General features: G+C 37.4%; 1 protein-coding gene across 4 annotated transcripts; it reads left to right on the top strand.

The window, feature by feature from the left end:
• The first annotated feature begins 17,072 nt into the window (after positions 1-17,072).
• calca (calcitonin/calcitonin-related polypeptide, alpha) lies at positions 17,073-22,325 on the top strand. 4 transcript variants are annotated; one of them, XM_041996191.1, is made up of 5 exons: positions 17,710-17,945; positions 18,114-18,205; positions 19,030-19,164; positions 20,884-21,072; positions 21,177-22,325. In XM_041996191.1, exons 1-4 carry the CDS (start codon positions 17,832-17,834, stop codon positions 21,044-21,046), a joined length of 504 nt encoding a protein of 167 aa, XP_041852125.1. In that variant the 5' UTR covers positions 17,710-17,831; the 3' UTR covers positions 21,047-21,072; positions 21,177-22,325. The 4 variants fall into 4 exon arrangements, with proteins under 4 accessions (XP_041852127.1, XP_041852125.1, XP_041852126.1 ...); XM_041996192.1 differs by having other exon boundaries at positions 20,887-21,072; XM_041996193.1 differs by lacking the exons at positions 17,710-17,945; positions 21,177-22,325 and adding an exon at positions 17,073-17,179 and having other exon boundaries at positions 19,948-20,986.
• The last annotated feature ends 5,361 nt before the right edge of the window (positions 22,326-27,686 follow it).

Below are 27,686 nucleotides of genomic sequence, written 5' to 3' on the forward strand. Positions count from 1 at the left end.
CATGACTATATGCTGGCCTCTGAGTCATTCAGATTGCAGTGGAAAAATACTCTTTACCATAAGAGAGAAATGCAGTCCTAGAAGAAGTTTACTTCAGTTATTATGTAAAGGGTGATTAGGCTTTTCCTATCCATTGTTTTTATTGTTTTAATGCCAGGAAATGCAGCCACGCCAGTTCTGAACTATCAGAATTCATCATTTTAATGTTCAGATTTCATCTGACCACTCTGCAGAGAGAAAACTTTGAAAATTGCTTTCAAAACAAGGTTTCATAGGGAAAAAAGATTATCCTACCAATTGGCACATATTTTTAAAAAGTGATTTTCCACAAAATGTAGAAAATAATTACTCTTTATCATGGTTATTTTTGTGAATTTATGCTATCATAGAGCTTAACTTACAATATATAATTATTTTGTATTATGTATTACATGTCGCAAAACACAGCCACATGAATGTCATTGTCTCATTGCCTTAACCTGAATAAGAACATATTTGGAGTAAAGAAAAATCAAAATAAGCTATGAAGTGTATGTTGACCTTAGTCACATGATGTGGACAAGAACACATCTATTATTTTATTGTACTTTTCTCAAAATCTTTTAAAGCATAATGCTGATAAACAGTTAATGCTCTAGAATAACCAGTTTTGCCTATAATGGGCAATTTTGTGCTTTTTTTAAAGAATTCCATCACTTGGTTTCTGTTTGTTCTAAATGAATGCATTGCTAATTGCTGTCACACCTCACCTGTCAACTCTGGCAGAGTTCAGTGTAAAGCAGGAAAGCAGTAGTAAAAAGAAAACATAATTCTGGTATAAACATGAATGGTTATAGGAAAGTCTAAACCCATATTATTGGTGTGAAGTGTATGGATATTGCTTTTAGGCACAAACAATTTAGTTGTGCTTGGGGATGTGGCCCAAAGTCCATAAATCAAACTGCAATCTGTAACATGTAAACAGTAGAAAAATCTTATCTACAGCTCATTTAAATATAACTAGAATGTTTTCTTATTTAGATTGAGGTATATAGTCTTAAAATTGATGGTGCATGTACACTGTCTGCTGACTTGCAGAGTGGATGTGCCAGAGCTTGGACCCTAACAAGTGAGTTATGTTAATAACAGCTAATGCTAGTTTAGAGCTAGCTAATGGCAGCTAATACCTCAAACAACCAGCCCCCCCGTAAAAAGGAGTGTTCTTGTTCACTCAACCTTGATGTGTACAAATTGTGAAGACCCTCCTTAATAGAAAATTGAGCCCGACAACTCTGGGCACTATAAAGGATCACCATGTTGGGAATAGCCTCTAAATTGCCACCCTCAAGCCAAACGTTTTTCTCTAAAGTTTCACTCTAACTTTGTAACACACAACACAGACTGTTCTTATAAGCAAACTGATAAGAGGTACTTCCATCTCTGTTATTTATAAACAGAAATGGTCCTCTTCATCACATTTGGAAAGCAGAAAATTGCAGCCATGTACAGTAAAAATGTTTATTTTTTTATAACATAGTCTAATTACTAATGCACCAGAACCATTCATTTGTCGCCCATTACCAAGCCTAAAAGCATTTTTTTAAGATTTAATTAAATTTGCTCATCTAAACTGCAGCTTTAGAATAAAACTGATGTGAATAGTCACTATTGGAGATGAGAAAGCTGTCTTCTGTCGGCTAATACAACAAATCATCTCAAACCTCTTGACTGCTTTGAGTTACATACTGTCAGTCTTTTCTGTGATGACACATGATCTGACGACAGCAGAAACAAGCGGAAGTCGTTTTCACTAACTTCATCTCATGAATCACCCTTCTTCATTTTGTCCCCACTCCTGATCAGGGTTTTCAGGACAAATTTGTATTTCACTCTAGATAAAGGTTTGACATTTAAGCCAGTCTGCTGTGTGAAACATGAATCTGATTTCTGAGTCATGTGTAGCTCACTCAAGTGAGCTTACCTGACATCACGTGTGTATTTGTAGTCCTTGTTATTTGGTTTTAGCTTGGTGCTTTAAGTGCTTAAAAGTAATTTTGTTTAGGCTAACTGCCACAAAATGACAAAAAAAGTGCAATGGAAAGGGCGAGAGCTCTGTCGACTTGGATCCCCTTTATCAAAATATACTGTTAATTCAAGTTATTATTTGTTCTTGTTTTTCCAAAGTGAAATTATGTGAAGTACTTATAAACAGTTAGTGAAGTTGATGGGGAGAATTTGGAGAACCAGGGAAGAATTCTGACTGGAAAGCTCAGCTAACAGCTACTAAGAATGTGGCCACAGAAGAGGGATTTTTTTCAGCATTAAAAAACAAACTTCACAAGTTTCATAGTGGTTCAAGCAACTATTTCACTGTCATTGTGTTACAACTTTTATCATGTTACCTGGACCACAGATTGTGTAGACAGATTTCTGAAAGTGTAAAGATCTGTATGCTGCAAGAACAGAGCAATATGTTGTTTGTTTTATTGAGGTGGTAAGATCAAGAACAAAGTTTGTTCTGGTTAGGACATTTCATATTTCACAAGGAATCTTGTAGGTAGACGGATACCGAATTAGCCTTAGTTAGGGGTTTGATGTATCATTTTAAGAAAAGCAATACGTAAACAAGAAAATTATATGAAAATGAAACATTAAGGGTTAATTAGACATTGTGTTTATGTACTAAGAAAGTGGGCCATGTTTTTATAAGCATTAAGTGACGACAACGTGGCATCAGAATAAATAATTGTAAATAGAAATGTATAAAAATGATAACAGGAGATGCAAAGTGTAAAGATGTTGAGAGTTTTTTTCTTATTTTAATACATTTCTAATGTCATACTGACAAGATTTAAAGTAGTTTTGTCAAAATTAATGAAAATATAAACTCCCTTTAAAACTCATATGACATACCTTTTTGTGTTTGATGAAGAATTTATATTAAATATTAAGGTTTTGTTAAATGATTAAGGGACTCTGTAAATAGCCAGTGACTGACTGGAGAGAGCCATTGCTATGTGATCATGTCATCAGCTTGGATGATGGAATTTAACCTGACATTATGTAATTTGTATTGTTCATTACAGCAGACCAAGCATGAGAGCAAATTAGGACATGAAGGCCTACAAATCAATATTAAAGATGAAAAGAACTCCAGCAAACACACATGGAGTAATTCTGGTTCATAGGAAAAGGTTACTAAATTTGATATTTATGCTTTTTGACTTTTGGTTTTGGCTGTTTTGGAAAATTCACTGAAATAGATATTAAAGTCTAGATATTTCAATTAAGTTTTTGTATATAGCGGCAAAAATAAGTCATAACAAGTTATCTCAGGGCACTTTAAAAAGCCACAAGTTCATATTTGCTTATCTTTGTGAAGCCTTCCTGCAGCAGTTTTCATAGGCTGGACTGGAGAGAATTTTATTTATTCTTTTTAGACACATCAACTGGTGAAGCAAAGAGCTATGGCACGAGTTGGAGCTTTAGTGGGCGTGTGATCAAGTGTTGCTCAGGAGCGACCTGGCTGCTCAGGCTAATCTATTCATTAAACTCCCTTAATGGCCTCTTGTGCTTTAGGATCTATCATGTCACAATAACAGCCTTTTATGACTGAAGGATGCTTTTGAATGCTTTTGACTGATTGGAAAAACTATCCAATTTCTTCACAGAGAAAAAAAAAAACAGAGCAATAGCTGAACATGCCTTATTAATTTCATTGTCATGCCGGCTGAATCATTAACCGGTGGACTCAATTACCTCAACAAGCGTGACATAACAAAAGTAGGTTCATGGGTCAGGAATTTGATGGTCCACAATTTGAGATATTTTCCTCAGAAAAGTAGAACAGGCTCTCAAAAGGATGACGAGTACTCTTTGGTGAGACATGACAAACCTGTCACGGGTAGCAGTGGGTACATGAAATAACATTTAGAAAAAATGAAAAGGTAATGGGAGAAAATGAAGCATAAAAGCCTTGAGAGAGAGAGAAAAAAAGAAAATCTGCCAAAGGATCATGTTTATCACGAGCTTTGAATATCAACTAAAGGTCCCTACTGAATTCTGGCACTCAAACAATTATACATTAGTAAGAATGAGGCACTGTTAGCAGAATATAATTCAAATTATTCAGGCCACCTCTTGTGGTGTCATCACCCTTGTTCATTTTCAAACGATGGGGTTCTTCATGACCAGAAAAATGGATGAAGTCCTCTAACATGGCAAATATTATAAACTGATCCAATAAAACTCAATCCATCCATCCATCCATCCATCCATTTTGTATACCCACTTAATTCAATTCAGAAGCACTGGGGGCCAGAATCTATCACTGCCATTATTAGAAGAGAGGCAGGATACACCCCGGGCAGGTCACCACTGTCTTAATCCTACATGTTTTCCTGAATTTAACTACAGCATTTTCCTGACATTTTCTAGAAGTCAAACTTTTTTCATAGTTTGGCTGGTCTTGGGACTAATAGTCTAATTGTAAAAGTGTCATTTAACATGTTTTTAAATGTTAATTCATACTGACTGACATGAACCATGGAGTAAACATTATCATCTAAAGCTGTGATAACCACAGTACATGCTGCTCCTGTAACACTGAAAAAATACTAACAGAAACATTAACTTAAAGACAATTGAGAAAGACTGAACACAAACAAAATTACCCCATGAAGAAAATCCTATTCTGCAGATTACAAACTGCAGGTAGTAAAATATGCAGCTGAAAATGGTAATGGAGCGGCAGTTGGCAGAGTTGTTCACAAGCGACACCGAGGATGAAGAATTCAATGGATTCAGTGATGTGGAATGAGATTGGGAGTTTGATAAACTTCCTTACTGGTCACTTGATCGTTGGAGTAGCTAGTTTGTTATGTTAACTGGGCCTATTCAGCCTCCCAGGTATGTTCTTTATGCTATAAAGCTGAATGTGTTCAGGGTTTCCGCTACATAAATGATTGTGGCGTACCACCACAGCTAAATAAAAGCTGCCATGTTAGTATGTGCAATAATTGAGCCGGTTATTTCATATTTAAAGTGAAACTTCGTCTGTGGCAGGGCGGGGTTGTTTACGCAGTGGTGTTGGTGTCTTTAAATGCCAAATGTGATGTATACATTCTACCGGTCACATATTCAGCCTGTTGTTCCGTGTGCTATTGTGTAGTTGAATAACTTGCCTTTCCAGATTAAATATTTGCTCTTGGTCTTGGATTATGAGAAATAAATTTCTAAATAAATAAAAGCGACTTATAGTCCAGTGCGACTTCTAGTCGAAAATACGATAATATGATGAGTAGTTATCAATTTTGTAACACACACAAAATGTCAAACACGGTGCACAAACCCCAGTTTCTTAGCTGAAAGTCCATTATTAACTCATAACACCAAGCAGCTTTCTTGCTATTCATTTTAGTCTGCTTTCTATTGTTTTATCCAAGGACTAGGTGGCATTAGGTGTAATAGGTCTTAGCCTGCTATAAAATCAAGATGTGTCCTTTATTTATTTCAAAGCATATCCCAGGCAAGGCAGGAAAAAAAGCTGAGATGATGAGGTTTAAATGTTGCTTAGCATCACTGCAGATTTTAGACTTTATTGTCCCAGAGGGGAAATTCTTTCCCCTATATGGAGCCCCATCACCAATTACCGCACAGAATGCAATATAACTTTAAGATAAAACAATAAAAATCTTCAAATACATATTGCTTGGCTTGAGAAAAGATCTTGTTCTGGGTTTCACTAACTTGAGCATTTCTGAGCTGCACCGAGAGCCAGGAATTTTCAACTTTCAGCTTTGCTGCAGAGGCAGAAAAAATGGCAGGCTCTTGGGTCTCAGCCAGGCTTTATAACCGCATAACGTTTAACTTTCTATAAATACCACCGGATGCAGTCCAAGTTGATCAAGTGTGATTGAATCTGAAATGACTCCAAAGATGAGAGCCAAGTTTCCTTAAGATACTTCAGAGAAACTGCTTGCCTCTGCCCAGCTTTTGACAGGGCACCAGCCTGAGTCACTCTGCATAAGGTGCATCAGAGTGTTCATGCAAAAATAATGGTTCCATTACTCAAAATATCAAAAGATATTGGAGGCTTAAAAGGGCAGTAGTGGTATGCTTTCTAGTTGTGTAAGTTAACCTCAGTTGTCCTAATGTCCTGATATACTGGTCTACAAAACATCCCCCTTCAAGTGTCTTATAATCAGGTTTGAATTTCAGCTCATTTCTACATAGGCCCCTGGCAGAGTGCTGGGTAGCTCACTTTGTTAGTTGTTCTATTGCATGGCACCACAAGAACTGTTATAGTGCCGTCAAGCTTACTGTTTTATAGGGTTATACAAATTACAATATCTAACACATTTACCTTCCCAGACTGATGTAGACAAAACATCTGTCCAGCAAAATCCTGCTGAGAGGTTGAAAGGTTTTGGTGATTTTGGATTTGGAAAGGATGAATAAAGTTGCCAAGTTGTGAATGGAAAATCACTCTTTAGGATTGGTTGAGAGAATGGACCGTTAATCAGCGAAGTATTCACTTGGAAGATTGCTTTCTTCCACTTTCCGTGTTAGTGTTTAATACAGCTGTTGATTGGTGGTGTTTGGCTCCAGATATCATCTGTAATGTCCTAAAAATGAATCCAGACTAACCTGAGGGTGCTGTTTCTGCATCAGCATCCAGGTCTTGCCTTTTAATAGAAAAAGTAGGAAGAAACGAATTATTGAATGATCACCATTTTGTTTTATATAGTCTGGCTGGCAAGTGTAATCTTTGCACAATCAAATCCATTTTCACCGTATGTCTGCGTCTGCTCACTTCATTCATTCTTGTGTAATCATGATAAAGTGCTATGACAGGCACTTTTCGAAAGCACAAATTCTCCTTTGTGTTGCTTTGTACGTCCACAGCATTTGTAACTGTCTGGCTATTGATTGCTGAGAGGTCTCTTTTTCTCGCTTGCTCTTTTGTCTTGAATAAATGCATAGTAGATACAAGCAAGGGTTCAAACAGGGAGTCAGTCACAGCCAAAGGGCCTGCATCCCTCCCACACTACGATGCTAAAGGGCTCTGATTGATGCTTTAAGGTTACAACAATTTAATATAATCTGCTTAATGTCTGGGGATGAACAACAAATGGCTGGAAGTGCAGAACCTCTTGCTCACATCCTTGACATTTTACACGCTTCCTTTACTAATGACCTGTCCCCAAATGCAAGCTTGACTTCCACTCAGCCACTTGAGCTAACAGTTAAACAAACACAGCAACATGTTCATGCTTGTTAGCACCTGCTTGAATGTCTTCCTCCCCAGCCTGGTCCAGCTTATCCCAAAGAACACAGCTCTCCAGGTGTTTAAACACTATTCCCTTTTCTCCCAGATGTAAAACCATAAAGTGACACCACTTCTACCACTTGAACTTCCATTTAATCAGGTGGTGAGCCTCCTGTGTGGTGGCAAGCCACTGATTAGATTTTGAGATGGAGAGCCATTACAGGAGGGTGCAGTTGGATAATGACTTAAGTGCTGTTTCGTCTTCCTTTCTCCTCAGGAAGTGATTTATCTGGATCGGCCTGGCCTTAACTGACTGGGAAGTGCCCAACAGTGAGCAGTGCCATATAGATCATCTCAGCCTGCTGTGACCCTCTCAACACTTTCAGTCCTCCTATTGTTAATTTATATTTTCTGTATAATGGAAAAGTATGACATTATAAAACAGGTTATTTTCACAGCTTGTTAGATGGTATCTTGCTTTCTTGTAATTAAATTTTCCTCACTTGGTATACTGCTATGTTGCACAAATTTATAATTATTTGGCAGGAGCCCAACAATCAAAAGCACCTATAAAAATCAAGTTTTTAACCTTGATAACATGTCTACATGAGTTTTTTTCTTTTTTTCAATTTCATTAGACACACCATGAGCAATATCATTATGAAATACCAGCTGGTCATAAAACATTTTCTGCGAGTAGCTAGAAAGGTAATGAGATTTACACACAAAATTATATAGTTAGGGGTTAATTACTCTACTTCAGGGGTGCCCAAGTCCGGTCCTCGAGATCTACCATCCTGTAACTTTTAGATGCAACCCTTCTCCAACACACCTGAATTAAATGACTGGCTCGTTACCAGGCCTCTGCAGAGCTGAATGACATGCAGATGACATCTGATTCAAATGTGTTGGAGAAGGGTTGCATCTATAGTTGCAGGATGGTAGATCTTGAGGACTGAACCTGGGCACCCCTGCTCTACTTGGTACAGAATATGTGTAGTGCAAAGGGGTTGGTAAATGCTAACTATGAGTGCTTGCGCGAGTAACTCTGTTCCTGAGCGGTGGTAGGAGCAACAAAGGTATACTTTCAGCTGCCCAGTGAACAAATGTATCAACACAAAGTGCTGTTACCATGCTTAGCTGCCTTTTCGCTCACTGTATCCATGATGTTTTCACTAAAATTTGTTATATACCTAATGGCAACATGACAGACACCTGAAGCTCCTGACATTTTAGTAGAATAGCCTTGACCTTTACCTTTAGTCCCCCCAAAAACATTGTGATGGGTCTCATTCCGAAACCAGTTGATCGTGAAGTGTAGCAAGCACATCCAAGCATTTAACTGATTATGTTGCTGGCAAAGAAAAACAAACTGCATCCACTGATCCAAGATTGCTGGGTCTTTAGGGAAGCTAAAAATTGACAATATGTCCTTACAACCAAAAACAAAAGTCCCATAGTCAAGCAGTGGTGTAACAAAACTTTCACAAAGTTGCAGGGTATACTGTAACTTGCATGGTCTAGTTGGGGTGCACTACCTGGAGAATTTGACTGCCTTTGACAGTTTCCTTAGTCTTATGAGTGAGAGTTCAAGACTGCTGGATAAATCAAGTTCCTTTGCACTGAATTTCTAAATTCTAATTTAAAAAACAAAACAAAACACTGACGATAAACTAGTAAACACGTAGAAACATATTATAGCTAGACAGCTAATAGTAGCATCAGCTCAGGACTTGTAATTATTGTAGTGACATGCACAGATGAGCAATGGTTGAGAGTTTGGCCGGCTATATAACTGGACACCATTCTTGGCCCAGTATACGCATATAGGAGTGAAACTGAGATTCTAGCTGAAATCAGAAAATGGTAAAATCACAGCACAGATGTTATCTTTAAGTCACTGGAATGGTGGATTTTGACATTTTATCCAAGCAGTTGTATTATTCTGTGATGTATCACCATAATCTGTCATGTTCTAACACTTTGTAACGTGACCATAATCTGGTATATAATGGATAGAATGCTCATTTGTAAAAAACATTCTTTTATCAAGGGATGTTCATTTTGTATCAATGCTGCAGAGCTTAAAATCAACTTCCAACCATTTCTGGTAGCCACAGAGGCCTTGCTAAAAGAGGCACTAATTTTTCCACTGCCTTTCATACAGCAGCTTTACATTTGAAATGTTAATACATAATTTACAATGTGCAAAATGTACCCAGTTCACCAGTAGTTGTACCATGTACCATGTTTCCCACCTAGCAGCTGCTGGAATAGGCTCCAGCCCCCCAGTGTAATAAGTTTTTATGTGCCAGTAAAGTTGATGTTTTCAAGCATATAATTATTGACAAGCTGTTAGTGTCATGAAGGACGCATTATCTGTGACAAAAAGCATCCTCAACAAAAATAAAGTCATTCATCTGTATCCACTGACAGGGATTACCTACATTTGCCAACGCCTCCTTCATTTAGCTTCAGAGAACTGGTGTCTCAGTTCATCTGTGAGTGGCTCTTAGTGTAGAAATCAGTGATTATAAATTGTTCTTCCTTTTCTAAGAGTCACATTTTTGCTTGTTACTCTGATTTTAATCACTTGTTTATTGAAAGCAAAACAACAAATAGACACTGAAAAATCAATACCCAATAAAGAGCTTACTTCAACATAATTGTTCAGTGTAGGTGGAAAGAGCACAAAACAACACCTGTCAGAGAGTCATGCCCTAAACACAGCAAGCTGTGGTTGGTTAATAATGGAGTCCAATGTTGGTAAACTTGATATTCCATTACGGGAGAATGACATCATTCATTATGTGGCTAACCCCTTGCAAACCACGCAATGATGTTTATGTGTTTTATGTTGCTTTGCTGTAGAGCCAGAACAGAAGGGCCAGTCAGTAATTTCAAACCTCTGGCTGTGACCTACATAATGGGCTGTAAGATAAATATGAGGGTCAGAAAATGATAATCAGGATAAGAAAACAAATCAATAACACACATTTTCAAGTAAATTAGTGCATTGAGAGGGGCGGTAAAGAAAAGTCAAAGCAGCAATTGTTTTTTTAAATTTAAGTTATTGTTATTAACAGCTCTATTAGAATAAGTAAAGCCCACTAAGCTTAATGTGTATGTGAAGCATACAGTTCATATAATGGTATTTATATATTAATGAAGCATGGTTTCCGCGGTTGCAAGGTTGCGAACTGGTTAGAGCTTCATGTACTTGTTTGTGACAACAGGTGTGCAAAATGGACTTGGGCTGAAACAATCTCTTGAGTAACTCGAAAATAGAAATATCTTCAATGCTGTGCTTTATCTTATCAACACAAATGTGGTTTTGTAATTGGTCACAGCGTTTCACACCAACCATATACACAATAATAATAAGTGCTGTACTATGTTTACACCAGGATTTGGAGGAAATAAAACAAAACAAAACAAAACAAAACAAACAAAACAAAACAAAACAAAACAAAACAAAACAAAACAAAACAAAACAAAACAAAACAAACAAATAAATCAGGAGCAAAATCAGAAAAAATTATAATAATTGTCTACAGTTTGGCACCACTCCATACAGAAGTAAATCTAAATATTCTGCACAGTGTGTTCGTTGTAAAACTGGATTAGCATAGCGTAAAAGAGCTGTCAAGGAAAATGTGTGCACAAGTACACATCTGTGCATATTCATCTAAAAATTAAGAGTAAAATCACTCATAAAATCACGCATAAAATATTTATGGTGTATTTTGTTTATCTAAATACGATTTAAAAATGACAAATGCGATTTGTAACTTACAGTATAAATACAGGTTCTTCATAATGAATTTACAAACCTACAGCTGTGCCATTACTATCAAAAATACAATACAGAGTCACATTATCTGTTTAGTAAAGATTTATCAGCAAATTATTTACTGATATTTTTTGCATTGAGTTTTTATCAAAAATCAGGAGTGCTATAAAACCTGTTCGCACACTGGTTAGACCATATTCTTGCAGACAAATTTAACACTAGTGGTTGCAGAAATAAGCAATCCTCTTGCACAAAACATCCACATGTATAAAAGAAATCCAGATTTGCATGAGAGGGTGACTCGTCATGGGCAACCGAGTCTGGTACATACCATATGCTTAGGACATGCATGCTCATGTTTATCTAATGGACCTCAGCTTGAGGGCATTTGCACCTTCTCAGGCTGCTCTGTTCCCAAAGTTATAGTCTGTTGGCATAAAGAAAACTGCATTCAGACAGTTTGGGGATGTATAACGTGAGGCAAGATCAGATGTACTCCAAATTTTTGTCAAAAATGTGGTGCCATTTTCTGTATAATGCTAGTTATCTGTCACTTTTATAGACAAATTCAATCCTATTCATTGCAGTCTAATTATAATCTAGTTAAAACAAGTCTGTTGCATAATCCACATGATGTATAACAATTTCGTTCATATAAGTTAATTCATACAACCTAATTGCCTAAATAAGGAAACCAACAGACTGCATCATACCTTCTTTTCGATTAAATCCACCCTGACCCTGCACGGAGTGGTGGGTGACAATCAGATCAGGTTTTGGGGTGGAGAGGAAAGTCTCTAGCAGAGTCAGACTCAGGAAGGTTGGCCATCTCCCTCGACTAGATTTAATCAGTGGAATAAGTGACAGAATACAAGATTACCTACATACATAATCATTATTGTAAACTGGATTCAAACAATTCGGCAATGGTGAAAAGATAAATTAATAGTACAAAAGTAAGAAAAAACAAATATTTTTTTTCCTCACTTATAACTAATAAAAAAATTGGTTATATCAGGAGTTAAGAAGATGTGAAACTACTTTTAGACTTGAAAAGGCTCTAAATGTCCAATTAGACTGATAAGTTACTGAGTGAAGATGAAAATGGGGATGTGTGATGCCCATAGTCTTTGTATAACTTGTGTTTTGATCTAATAGCTTCTTCAGTGTCACAAAGATGAACATGCTTATAGTATACTTTTGCCTAACAGTCATAAGAAGAACTCAAATAAAGAAACTGAAGTATGTAAATATGTTTAATTCATTTTCATTGTAAGAATCAACCACAACTTCAAATGCAACCTGTAGAGAGAAAAGAAAGAAATGATTGCTTTTATTTCATGATTGTAAACCTACACATCAGCAATTTTACCTACAGATCCAAGAAAATTAAATGTGGCATGATACGTTGTATTGGGTTGCATCATCGTTCTGTCAAAACAGTTTAGAAGCTTTTAGTTTTAATGTTCACACTTCTCCCTGATGTTGCTTTAACACTGTTTCTGCTTGTGTATGCCCATGGCACAAATTATCTCCACCTCCATCCCTCTAATGAGCTGAACAGCTTCTTTAGTACTATCAATAACACTACTGTGTTAGTGTCTTATTCTTGCTACATTTCCACATGGGATCCTTGATTGACACACCATATGTGAGTCATTAATGTGGCATATAGCACTTTTGTCCACATCCAATGGTTGCAGCAGGAAGTTGTGTCCACAGTAATAACTTACACTAGGGTGGGTGTGTTGATCTCAGCTAGGGGAGGCCCTGCTTTAAAGGTTACTGTATCGACTCAGCACTCAAGATTTTTTCAGAAACTGGGGAAAAACTTTGTGGGAGTTGGGTGGCTTGTGCTTGCAGCTCCCTGGGGTGACGTGTGATACAGATAAACAAAAAGGAACACCTACGCAACAAGGACGAGCATATGCACAGAAACATGCAAAATGATGTATGCAAAATAACATCTTTTCCAAGACCACAGCATGTGTCTTTCCACATGGTTGTTTAAAAAATAAGAAGCTACCCATTGCTTCAGTTGGGTTTAAATAACCATACAGTAATTATCCAATAGGAGGCTTGTAACTATTTGTTCAGTTAAAATTCAGGTGGTGGCTTTATATACATAGAATATATATATATATACATATATATAAAGTAAAAAAAAATAATGTTTTGTTTTTTCCTGTTTTCCCTTTATACATTCAATTACAAATCCATGATTTCTTTTTGTCTTCATGGCTAAGATTACCTGGTATGTTTGCAGGTATTTGAAATATGCAATTTAATTAAATAATAATTTCTTGCTACATGGAGATGAAGATAAACCTACTGGAACTGTATAATCTGAGAGTGTGATTAACTGAATCCTAACATTTTTGCCCTTATTTTGACACCCCCGTTGGCCAGTATTCACATCACATTAATCTTCTGTGACCTTATATTATCTTTCACTGAGCACTTTTATACAGTAACTAAAATTACTGCCTTGTGGCTCTATGCCTGTAACCAAAACATCAAGTTTGGGTTGGGTGTATGTCCAGATGTATATAACATAAGTTGTGAAACATATGAAGGATTTCATAAAAAGTAGCATTTTAGGACTATTTACTTTTGTTCCACAAATCCAATCTAGATAAAACACACAGTTCTTGTCCTGGTGGCAATAAATAAATTGCAAAAATATCTACAATTTTTTTAGAATAAAGATGACTGACACACACACGGTGAAAAGAATGTTACAATGTAACTTTTACATAATTAATAAAAAAATATTAATTGGATTAAATAATACTTAATAACATTTACATTTCTTAATTTATTATTACTTTTTATTTATGAAATAAATATGCCATTGTGAAATAAAAGTGCACCGAGCATTTCCTTAAATAAACAAGTTAATTTATATATATTTATTTCATGGGATGTTTTATTATTTAATGGACATATTGATTAACTTTAGTACTTATTTATGTAACTTTTAATGGAATGCAGTCCATAAATATTAGTGTCACCAATTCAGTTTGACTAAATATAAAATGTGACTACAGTTGTCTCCTGTTTCCAAGTCGTGGTGTTGAAAAATAGCCAGAGAAGTGCTGAACATTATGACGCCACATTGAAGTTGACCTTTGAAGAGTTTGATATTTAATGACATTACTGTCAACATTCATGAAATGTTGACATAGATGGCCTATTATTAATTCTTAATGTATGACCAGGGCTGTTGCTAGACAAAGAATCTAGCAAACATCTACTGGGGTAATAACTGATAAATTTCAGGTAGTAATTAATTAATCAGTGTTGTCTCTAAGTGAATTCTAATGTGCTGTGTTATTCCAGGTGTGCTGCTCACCTTTCTTTTAACAGAAATCAGGAAGCAGCTGCTTCTCACTTCATTTTCTCTCATTCTTTCTTTCTTTTCATTTTGGGTAACCTGATTTTCCTTTTTTGGAGAAAGAATTGACTTTTCTCCGCCAACTGTGGCTGTCCAGTCACCCATCATAGGCTACCGGCAGGATGCGCAACTTAGTTCAAATGCCCAGTGCAGGTGTGGAGTGAACCATTGTGCCATGTTTTAAAGGGGTGAAATGGACCTCAGAGAACAACCATCATTATTGTTAATGGAAAATTCTGAGATAACTGGAGCTTGTATTTTCATGAAACTACATTATTTGAATTCATATATTAGTCTAAAAAAATCCATCTTCTGTCTCCTGCATTAACTCCTGAGATTATACCGAGGCAAAGACCTCTTTTGCTGGGCCCAGTAAAGGATCAAAAATCAAAATCCCTTAACAGAGAGGTGCAATATAGTTCCCAATATGAAAGACACCAAAAAACTTATTCAGTATAAGGATCATTAAAACTCTATTTTCAAAGATGAAAGGCCTTTTCAATTCCAAACAACAAACTGTTAACAGTCTTTTCTCTTTCTTAAGCTGCATCTTCATCCTTTGAACATTTTTTACCTCCACTTATCCTGTTTACTAACATTTAATAAGGACACATTGCACACTGTGCTAAGATATATTAAGTTTTAACTTAATATCTTTTTGGAAATCACCTTTGCTGGTGAAAAATGAACATTTTATATTAACCCATCTAAAGAAATGGAAACAAATGATGTGTCTTTTAGACACAAACACATGATTTATCCCTTTATTTATCCCTTTATTGCCTTTTTTTTAATGAATGATGATTTATAGATCAAGGTTTTAGAAAATAAATTCCTCTAAAAATGGTCAAGTTCAAAAACTAGATTTAAAATGAGTTTAAAGCAGCTGATGTTCAAAGAAAAATTTTTACAGACCTTCAGAAAGCCAAGAAAACTATTGGTCAAGAACACTTTAAAAGATTACAAGAAGGTCTGTCACCTCATAAGCAAAATCTAAAGACACGAGGAATGGCTCCATCCTTGCACAGTACTATAGAGAAGAGACTTTAGAGTGAAATGCACTCCATAATATCAATAGGGAAATTTGCAGAAACTTTTCTTAGCTCAATTAAAGTTTTTGTTGTCATTAAAAACCCAATCAGTAATCCATTTAATTTAAAATCTAAAATGCCTTAGCATAAAAAAAGACAGTAATAAATGTTTAAAATGAACAACAGGGCTTAATAAAACAGTTGAGATTCTTGTTGAAGAGTAAAAGTTGGCCTTAAGTTTTGCGCTCTAAGTCGTGGAGGACTGCAGATATGTAGAATGCAATGCAAGTGCATCGATGTGGCTTGAGACCTGGTAGCTGTCTATTCAGCAGTGATTTAGTGGCTGACAAGGCTGAGCCATGTGGCTCAATAGCACTAAAAGGCTCATCCTGTCTAATGGGGTTCCTCTATGACGCAGACGTGGAGAAGCTGCCCCTCCTATTCGTTTATTCTGACATATAGTCTTACACATACACAGCTACTGGGCGTCCATTCATTTTGTGCACTGTGCAGTTACAGAAAGTGATGCACGCAATTCAAACACATGCATTCTCATGTGAGGGGGTTCAGCACACACACACAAACACACTGCCCTGCAAACTAATGAAAAGGCAGGGCATTGAGACAATGGTGCACAGCAAACAGTTGTGTAATTGTGTTTGAAAAACAGCTCTTGTCACAGGCTGTCATCGATTGGCCATTTACTCGGTGTGTGGGAGTATGCCCGGGCAGCAGTGATCATTACTGGACTGACTGACTCTGGTATCACTTTATTAATTTAATACAGTCTGATATTTCATTGGAGGGAGGTTCTTTTCATTTTCTGCAAACAACATGTGCAGTACCTGTGGTGAGAGGGGAACAATGTTTTCAGTCAATCATGCTCATTGCAAATTATTAAATCAGACTGAAAATAACTCAATTGTCATTTTTTTTAAACACAAAATGACATGAGTGTTTAATTTCTGCTGAAGCAGAAATTTATTGCTCCAAATCAAATAATCAAATCGATAACCCACTGATTACATAAGTTGATGGTAGGAGCTGAAACACAAGGAGTGTGGTGCTGAAGTTGGTGCTACCCAAGCAGCGTTATGAATGAAGACCCAAGGAGTGCGTCACTGTGTAGTATGCATCCCTACCCAGCAGATGGCCCCGCCTGCAAGTGCTTACTTAGAAAAAGGTGGTAGGGCTGGGGTGGGGGTGCCCTTATTGATTTGGCATTTGAGATATAGCAAAGAAATGTAACATTTTTTGAAGGTTCCTAAAATATTTATCTCTGGTGAAGCTTCTCCACAGACACCAGTTTGCTTAGCATTCTATTTAATCAATGACATCATTGCAAATTGAGGATAGCAAATGATCCAAATGACTGGTGGATTTTGTGAATGGAGCACTTAGTGACTAAGGAAGGACGTCAGCACAAAAGCTCTATCCTTATTAGCCAGACAAGATCGAGGGGAGGAGTCTCATTGGCCTACCGTAGCACCAAAGCAACGTGATTGGCTACCAGCAGATAATTAAACACCTACACAGTCAATGCACAAATCCAAGTGGTGGGATATATAGGCTGCTGCGTTGGCGCTGCATGCAACAGAGTCAAGAGTTGTTCTGCAAGTTGAGAGAAAGTCAACTTATTGAGTTTTGCATAGAGATTCATAGAGCTATATATTTATTTACTTTTTTTTGCTGGGTGATTTTCACTGAAGGTAAGTGTTAACTTTTATCGTTGTGTTGAGCAATGTTTTGTTTCAGTTTGTGGAAGAAAACGGATATGGACGCAGAGGTGCTGGGTTAGACTGCAGTGACGTGATTGTGTTGGCAGTGGGTATAGGAATGAGGCTGCTGGGGTCACCTGTAACAGCAACATCTATTTAGTCAAGTTTTGGTTTTTCAGCTTGAACCCAAAAAACAAGACGAGCAGAGAAAAAGAAAGAGAGCAAGAAAGGTTTTTTTTAAAAAAGCAGAGCTGAAAAGAAAACCATGAGATAGAGGGAAATGGGCAGAAGCAACCAGATTTGAGTGTATGTGTGTGTCAGACACAGTGTGTGTGTGTGTGTGTGTGTGTGTGTGTATGAGAAAGAGAGAGAGAGAGAGAGAGAGAGAGATAGAGGGCTGGCAGCTCATTACACTAATGCACTGGTCCTTTAGGGAGTTGGCAAGCTCGGAGCCCCCCACCTCTCTTTTCCCCCCTCCTCTTCCAGCTCTAGCAAGTGCTACTAACATCGCACAGTCCAGGACCCTTTCCTCTACACACACATACATGCACACACACACACACACGCACACACACACACACACAGTCTAACCTGTAGGCATGTCACACTCCTGGACCTGCAGCGTACATCATGACAGAACTACATGTCCTGTGCTCTCAGCTGGATATTGTGGAACACTACGTTTTTGATGAAGAAGAGTAGAAAAGATTGTCATGTGTTGGAGGATGTTCAGCAGGAGGCTGAGATGTGGGTAGAAGTGAGTTGAGTTTTCACGCTGCAACTTCTTCTCTACAGCACTAAGAGGATCAGACACCAACAAGTGCTTCTCTTAGTCGTGTTGTTTTTTTTGCAGATGCATTTGTGAACGGCAGCAGGTTTTTGTTGCACACGAAGCTGATGGTGGGTGTTTTTCTTGCTGTTTTAGGGGACCATGGTTATGTTGAAGATCTCTGCTTTCCTCGTTGCCTACGCCCTGGTTATTTGCCAGATGTACTGCTCACAAGCCGCTCCTGCCAGGTGAGACACCCAGCATTCACATTTCACACTTGAGACTAAGCTGGCGATGCATTTAAACCATTGGATGTAAAATCCTAGAAGTTTTATTTTTTTTTTAGTTTTATAAGCAACTGGTGGGATGTAAAACACTATTTAAAGGGGTTAAAGATTTTTTGTTTTTCTTAATATTGTCATATAAATAAACATGAAATGAGAAATTGGGAGGAGATGCTGTACAAATTAAAATATACTTGCACAAAATAGAAAATTATAATTTCTCTGGTTAATCTAATTTTGAAATGCTTGTTTTCTTCAATGTGGATGAAACTGCACTCAGTTTAACTTTCAAAACAACACTAATGGAAACAAAAAAAAAAAAAAAGGAAAGAAGGGTAATTCACCTCAGAGGGAGATAAATGAGATCTATATTTCTATATGAATCCCCACTGCAGCCACTCTCGCTGTGTTCCCATGAAGCTATTGATTTTATAATAAATCTAAAGCTGTTTGGACACCAGCCCCTCTCTCAAATGGGGCACTTTCCGCAGATTATTTCCCCCCCATCTTAGCTGGCGGCCCTCCAACTCAGACGCCATAGCTCTCATAGGTGGTGACGTCTCAGCCCCATGTCTCCCCCTTCACCACCCCTCTTGTCCAACCTCCCACTCCACAAGCACCCTAACCCCACCCCAACAATCCCCTTTGCATCCCACCACCCATCCTTTTAACTGCAGGTGATAACTATAGTAAAGGATTTACATGAATTATGACCTCAATCCTTATGCCTCTCTTAAACCCCTTTAACCTCTGACCCTCCTCCTGCTCACCTCCCCCCACGACCACAGACCGGGTTTAGAGTCCATGTCAGACCGAGTCACGCTCACGGACTACGAGGCGCGAAGGTTACTCAACGCCATCGTCAAGGAATTTGTGCAGATGACAGCAGAGGAGCTGGAGCAGCAGGCAACTGAAGGAAACAGGTACACACAACTCCTTACATTACTTGACATTTCTTCCCTCACAGAAAAAAAAGTTAAGCAAAATGGAAAAGGACTGGTTAAACTAAACCTTATTAGCGTAAATCTAAAGGGAAAAAGTGGACAGATCCTTTTACGGCTAAAAGTCATTATGTTCTGAGGGCCTTCATCGTATTCTGCTTTCAACTTTAAACACCAATGAGGATGCATCTTGGATTCAGTCAGGTCTAGAGAGGTATGTACTTTTTATTAGACGAAAAACAAAAATGTGATAATAAGGAAAACAATAAGAAAAAGCCCTCCATATTCTCTGTCATGACCCTGCTCCTGCATGGATGAGTTTGATTATGACATGTGAACTGACTAATACTGCCTGCCGGGCATGTGAACAGTTTCTTTGCTCATCGGAACGAATAAGCATGCATGATGTCAGTTCAGAGGAAGCTGCATGACAGTGGGAAGAGACTGGTTTCTGTTTGTTCTGTGGGTGTGAATGATGTGGGACTGAATAGGGCGGGGGTGGATGTTTTGGGCGCATGAGGGGATGGATGACAGTTTCTTTGACTCTGCAAGGTGGCATGATGCTGTAAGGATTTGAGATAGTTTTTGATGTTTTTCTTTTTTTTTTATGCCTGTGATGGCATGAGATAGAAAATGCATGTGAGTGCAAATGTGTGTGAATGAAGAGAAAAGACAAGTGATGAAGATTAGTTGCTGCATGTTTTTCCCTTTACCTATGAGCCTGTTCTCTGCATGTCTCTTGTGTGTCCCCCCCCTTCCCAACAGCATGGACAGACACCTAACCAAGCGCTGCTCCAACCTCAGCACTTGCGTGTTGGGCAAACTGTCTCAGGAGCTGCACAAGTTGCAGACATTCCCTCGCACGAACGTGGGAGCAGGAACGCCCGGCAAGAAGCGCAGTGCGCCTGAGAGTGACAGCTATGCAAGCTACGGCGAGACGTTTGATAGCATCTAACCCTTCCTCACCCACCCGTCTTCCACATCTTCTACTGCTCCTCGACTTTCCTTTTTGTTCCCCACTTTTCCCCTTACCTCTTCTCCTTTCATCTTCCTCTCCTGAACCTGCATTCCTTCTTATAGTTTTCAGACTGGCAAATGCATGCTAACTTGACCTGCCTGGTTGACATGAGAAGAATATGATTCCCCCCCTCCCTGCTTTGTTTTGGCAGAGAAAAATGTGTTTCTTTTATCTCAGACAATCAGATTTAAATTTTCATTTTACCAAATGTAATTCAGGAGCCAGTTTAGACATCCATCTCTGTGTACGTGGAGTCATTCGATGGCATTTCAAAGCTTCTGGAAGTTACGAATGGAGAGACATCACTTAATCTAAAACATTAATAAATAATCCACTCATGCGACACCAATGTTTGTTGTTCAATAAACGTATTTTTCTACCAGTAAGCCTTTAGTTCATTTTTTAATTTAAAAAACTAAAAACAGTGGGTATTTCTCAGTGTGAACACTTTTCTAAAGGTAAGAACATAGATGCTGTGCATGCTTGACGTGTATGTTTAATGTCTGCTCAAGCTTAATATATTTTCTGTGATATGTCGTAAATTAGACAAACTATCAGTGGAGATGCTTTGTGTGTGTGTGTGTGTGTGTACGCGTGTGTGCTGTGTCAACCTGTGTTCAAGCATTATATGGATGTATGTCACATTGGATCTCACCGTTAATCCCAAGTTTGCTCTCCTGAAGCAGCGTTACAGCACAGAAGCGAGCCTGCAACACAGCAACCTGCGTGACCCACCGCCTGGCGGACTTCCTCAGCCGATCGGGGGGAATGGGTAACAGCAACTTCGTCCCCACCAACGTCGGTGCCAAGGCCTTTGGCAGACGGAGGAGAAGCATCCAGATGTGAGCGCTCCAAGATGCTGCAGGAAGATGGTAAATACAGATAAGATGAACATCCGTCTGCCTTGTCCTTTAAGACACCATGCATCAGATTCATGTTCATGTTGTTTCTTTCTGTCTGTCTTTGTATCTTTCAGAGGTTGAAACCTGAAAAGGAAACCATCAGAAAAAATAACAAGAAAAAAACATCACCCGTGAACAAAAATCAACAGAACTGAGCAGAAAAATAAACTGAACTGGCCCTTTATCCACTCCTTCACCTTCTTACGGGAAAAGAACGGACGTTTTGTTCCCATTTTCATTCTGTTAGTGAAACCTTTTGCTTTTTGCAAATAAGGGAGGAAAAAACGGAAAAGAAAAAAAAAGCACTTTACTTTATGTATATGAACAAATGAACTCCTTGTGAAAAAAAGAAAGAAAAAAAAACATCCAAATGGTTCCTCTTTTTTATACATGAATATCATTGGAAAATAAAATGAAAGCAGCAGTGGTTATCACTTTCTTATTTTCCACCTTTCACCTCGTTAGAGCACATTTCAGCCATGCTACCTCCTCCCCTCTGCCTCTCTTTACTGAAATCCATATTTCAACATTCCCCATTGTACGCCTTTCTCTTGAGGGTGCCCTGCTTTCCTGTGTGCCAGAGGGATGCCATTAAAGATCAGCCTACCCAAGGCCCCCCCACAACGGCTGTTGTCTTGTGCCTTGATGTAGAACAATTTACATGAACATGATTGTACAGCTCTGTTTCCAGATGACCCGAATGAGGATGAAGAGAACGATGACAGATTCATATTGTAAACAATATTGTGAAAACAAATTTCAGCAAGATTAAAATGTATTTTAGATACACTCGGGTTTGGGGTACTTGTGTTGTTCTTCACAGATTTTTATGCAGGTGTAGGAAAGAAACAAAAAAGAGAAAGTGATTAAATCACGTGAAGTTTATATTTGTATTGTTAATACTGATAAATACTGTCCATGAATTATAAATGACATTTAGAACCTCTCAGGAACAGAATACTTTGTGGTTTGTCGGTTGTAAATTTAACAGAACTTCCCATAAAGACAGATGCACAGTCACACACTGCTAACATGTAGCACACATACATAAGTGGTTAAATAATGGAAATCAAATTCACTGTTGCGCACATTACTGCTGCACAAATAAATGTGAAAACACATCAGCTCATTGGAACTATCTCTGACTGCCACTGCAGTAGAACTGATATGTTGACATCCATATTACAAAAAAAAAAAAAAAAAATGCATGCAAAGTTGCATAATAAAAGGCAGCGAAACCTGCAGTCAGTCTTGTTCTTCTTTGGCTTCAGCGAAAATGAACACGCTACTATATTTGACTCACAGAATACAATACACTGCAATTTACCCAGGGGAAAGGCTTTGTTTTATGAGCTGCAACATTACACAAGAGATTCAGCTTTTTCTTTTTACTTACTACACTTCATTTTCAGTTGGATGTTATATGAAGTGTGACTGAACATTTTGGGGTTCACGTGTTTTTACAGCAGTGCACCAATAGATGGCAACGTTATTATCTTGACAAAAGTTTGAAGAGAGCTCTGCAGAGTTTCACAAAGATCTGCTTCAAGTGAGGAGAGCATTAACAGATATTCCATGGATGATAAAAGTCAGCTGTGCGTCACCAGTTTTTCCACCTTTCCTCAGCAATGAACTACCAAATGGAAAGAAAAATAATTATTTTTTTCCTTCTCTTTATGATCTTTAAACAGTTTTTGGACAAGACGTAAAACAAACATCTGCTAAAAGTCCCTATAGGAGTATCACATAATGTCTCGTTTAAACATTTATCTGATCAGAGCTGACAGCAGAAGGCAAGAACTGAGCATCAGTCGTATTCTTCAGCAGCTGATATCAGGTAAGGTAGCTAAGATTATAAGGAAAAGACAAGAAAACCTAAACATAATGGCCAAAATGGAAACATTATAAGTGAAAGTAAAACATGACTTGTATTTGGAAATGTCCACAGCACAAAGTAAAACATTCTTTCCACACATAATGAGGGATAGATAAACATAATTTCACTCCATGTTTCCCAGCAATGACCTGTTTGGCCAGTTGTCTCAAATAATAATAAGTGGAGCCTTACCAAAAAATAAAAAATAAAAAAATAAAAAAAAATCCCAGAGTGATAGTTGAGGGAGGAATAAATAAAGAATGATTGGTTTTGGCTAACAAATATGGCATGTAAGCTTGGAAATTGAGGGGATAAGAAGACCATTCAACACGGGTGAAAGTGAAAAACAGGATACAGTTGATCCTACTTGGTTGCAAGGATGAATGTTAAGTGTGCACCAGAGCAAACACAGGATATTTGTCCCCATGTGTGCCATGCGCTTGCACACAAGAGTGGTCTGCACTAAAAACAAGCATATGTTTTGTTAAATGTAGATTTCATGTGAAATAAAGGGAATATGTGAGGGAAAAAGTCAGCAGCTGATACTTAAATAATTGGCACAGCTGCAGGATTTATCATTTTCCAGATGATAGGACATGTAGGTGTAATATAAAAACATGTGCTTTTAAATTTAAGCAGAGAGGGGATTTTTTTTTTGCTCTGTTCCTCTTAAAGCCTTAAAAGTCTCACTTGTCACTTCTTTTTACAGTCTTTCCACTCCTTCTCTGCCACACTATTGAGTCTGCTTGTGAATGAAGTTTGAGCCATGCAAGAATCCACATGGAGATTTTTCCTGCATGACTAAATAGGAGAAAGGAAAAAAAAATCTCTCTCTATAATCATCTCAACTATATTGTTGATAATTGAGGGGGATGGGATGTTGAGGGTTGATTTGTGGGGTTGGTTTGGTTTTAAGCTTCTTTCTCTGCAGTAATCTCCCAATCCTGCTTTGCAAATGAGAATAGCAGTCCTAATGGCACACAGCTGCTTTCAATGGGGCCCTTTCAGGCTGGAATCAGACAGTTCATATTAGAGAAACCAAGAAGTGAGCCCCCATCTCCAAAAAGAGGACATGACACCAGCCCAGTTCCCAGAAACTCACACCACAAAGCCATTTCAAAATCTCTGGTTTTGGAAGATACTTTCTTTTAATGTTTGAACGAGTAATTTGAGTTGAGGGAAAAATACAGAGCTGCAGCCATTATGTTTTGTCTGGGCTAACTTATTTTCCACTATGTTTTCCAACTTAGCATATTATTGGTCTTTTTGTAGAACAAAGAGGCCGCTTGTTTCATTTGTAACCATAACGTTCAACCTTTTCGATTTTGCCATGTACTTAATTTTTAAAACAGACCATTTGTTCCAAAGTTGTATAACAAATGTAACTATTTTTGAATTATCCAAACACTTTATTTAAAACTGTATAAAGACATAATATTAAATGTAAAAACTGAAACTTTCTGTTTTTTCCACTATATTACATCACTTCTGATTTGTGTTTAGGAACTGAAAAGATCAAAGTTATAGTTTTGACCACCATTTTCATCATTTATGCTTGATATAGGATTAATATATATATATATATATATATATATATATATATAATAGTTTTAATAGTTGCAGAAAGTAATTCCTTTTTCCCTTTAATAAAATGAATTAAATAACAAGAGCTTTGAAAAAGATTTTTTCTGGATAAAGTTGTCAATGCCATGCACGCATCCATACCTCAGACAACAGGTTTTGATTTCTACCTTATTATTAATGTCACAGTGATCATGGTTTCTAAAGAAAGTTGGAATGTAGGATTTGGGACAAATTTCCATATTACCAATGTCCATTTTCTATATTCAGTCTTACAGAGCTGGCATTGGATATTTTGTTATGTTATATTCTTTGCCTTATTTTAACTTATATTTGTGACACAGTTGTGTTAAATGATAATGATTTTCAAAAGATTTCTTTAAAAGTGTGTCTGTTTTTAATGCAGTGCTAAAGCCTAAAAAATATTCTGTTTTGTATCTACATCTCCACATGAAAAGAGATTGGAGAGAGGAGTGTTAGTAGTTATCTAAAACTGCAGTTAGACAGTCAAGCTAGTTAGCACTAATGCTACACACCACAGCTGCTCTAATTTAATTAAGTTCAAATTAACTTGGCCAACCAAGCTAGCTATAATGTGCTTCACTAACATGGCACTCAGACAATATGCTTTACTACAAAACTCATGATACACCTAAATAATGTACAGAGACTATACTGTTCATTCAGCTGGCATGGACATAATTGGAAATGGTGAGGTCAGGGGAGCTCAGTGTTCAGTCCAGCTTGGCTTCCCTGAAAAGCAAAGGAACTCCCTTAAAGACATTCAGCTGATATTCTTAGGAGGAGTCCACTTTTAGTTTATTTTTAATTTTTCCACGAGGTTCCTGATGTTTCTTAAAAATAGGGATGGATCCATACCACAGTTTTCAAGCGAAGTACTAGTACTTACATTTGAGTACTTGCCAGTAATGAGAAATTATATAAATACTAATAAATCCCATTAGAGTTTGTTGGTAAGGAGCATGGACCAGAATATCAGATGAGTTAACTGTGTGGTTAATTGTGAGATATATCAAATGGGTCCTGCAGCCATCCTATAAATGTTAAGCTTAAAAACTATTAGTATAAGGAGGTTAAAGTGTTTTTTTGTGGATTCAGTTAACCAATGCGACAAGACACTTATATGCATAATATCTGCTTCTTATTGAGATAATGCCAAATTTAAATTTTTAAAATAGACAAGTGATAACTTTGTTTCTGGACACCCAATGAGGAAAATGTAAAATGTAAGACTTGAAAAAGATCATAAACTTCATAAATAAAGAGAATAAATGTGAGTGGTTTGTGGTCGATTTCGTTCACTGCTGTGACAAAAGAACCTACATCCTTTAACCCCAAAATATGCTTCTCTTTAAATAACATTAACAATAACTTTGTTGTTAATGATTTTCTGGTTGTATCAGCTGCATACTGTAGTGGTATAATGTTATTTGGCATTCACCATATTTTTGAACAAGCTACCGTGCACTAATATATATGCACACACACGTGACCTGTGGAGTCACGGTACACACTCGTAAAAAAAGGCATTCCCGAAAGCCCCACTGTAAATCGGACCCTGACAATGGATCATTGCTACTGCTACTCAGAGCAGGCTAATGCTACATACTGCTGAGTCATTCCACGACAACAGTACAAATTGGATTTTGACGTTATCTTCTTATTTTTTCTAACCAAAGGTATTACTTGTACAAATACCCCCATTGCACTTAGGATATATTTAACTACTAAAAAAACACATGTTTTCCCACCTCAGGCACCAAATCCATACTGGTTATTATTTCATAATGTGGGCACTGTAATTCTTAAACCCTATTACGTGCGCTATGGAAGATCTCTGATGGTTATAAAATGTCTTTCTGAAGAAGTCAACATTTCATATTAAATAGATGTCACACTAAACTCTTACACTAAACAAATAATTGCAAATAAATAAATCAATGAATAGAAAAAAAATAGAAAAAAAATCCCATTTTTGCTCTACTAAAGCCTGATACGATCCGTTTTGTGACAGCAGCCTCATATTTTTTTTCATTCAAAATGTATTTTAACTGAAGAATTTCAAGCAAAATCAATAATGTTATGATAACTCGACATGTTTCAAAATAAAATCACTAAATATTCAATAATTTTTTTCATAAACTAAAAAACAAATGTATAAAATGTAGTTGTGCTGGGGTTGAGAGTAGGGTAACAGGGCTGAAGGTTGTAACAGGGTTCAAAGGACAAATACAGCCAAATATATTAAATGTTTTTTTCTGCAAGCTAGGTGATAAACCTGAAATTACAGCTTCAACAAATGCATGCTTGGTGTGGAGATAGAGGTGCTTTGGGGAAACAAAAACTCCTCTGCTCTGTCTGCCAGCATTTTTATGGATTGTTTAGTCTTTGTTTTGATAATTCCCAAACTTCTTCATCTAATAATAATAATATTTACTGGAGTCAGGGAGTCATTGAATTTAACAACCACAATGCTATAAGGAAAATATAGTAAGAGCAAGTAGCCACTTGGTTGTCTTGTCCTGCTGTCCAAAAAAACTTCAATGATGTTATTTCCTGATGTTTTGCTTATTTGGATCACACGTTTTTTGGGGGAAGGATCAAACTACAAATAGATGCTTATGTTAATATAAAAATATATGGCCTTTTTTTCATAGTTTTATTTGTGATATTACAAGTACACTTTCACTCAAGGCCGTGAGAGACATGACACAATATGTGATGACAAAACAAAATTAGTTGGGGTTGAGAGTAGGGTAACAGGGTTGAAGGCCTTTTTTTGTCTTCCCCTGGCCTGAGTGAAAGTCCATGGGGACTGTGAGGAGAAGGTCTGAAGAGACTTGTGAGCGACAGAAGGGACCTTTTGAGGTAACAAACTGGCCGGCATTCTGTGAGCTGCATGGAGCAGAAGGGATCACAGTATCTGCACCTACTCAATTACTGCAGCCAAGACTGTCTTAACAACAAGCCATGGATAACAAAATGACAGGCAAGGCAGGTTTGATTACACATTTCATGTACAAAACAACTTAAAGTGCTTTACATAAAACATTAAAAGTATCATAAGAAATTAAATATTTTAAATAGGATAATTAAAGCAAACTAA

This window comes from Melanotaenia boesemani, chromosome 10, assembly GCF_017639745.1.
Source record: "Melanotaenia boesemani isolate fMelBoe1 chromosome 10, fMelBoe1.pri, whole genome shotgun sequence".
Classification (NCBI taxonomy): Eukaryota; Metazoa; Chordata; class Actinopteri; order Atheriniformes; family Melanotaeniidae; genus Melanotaenia; species Melanotaenia boesemani.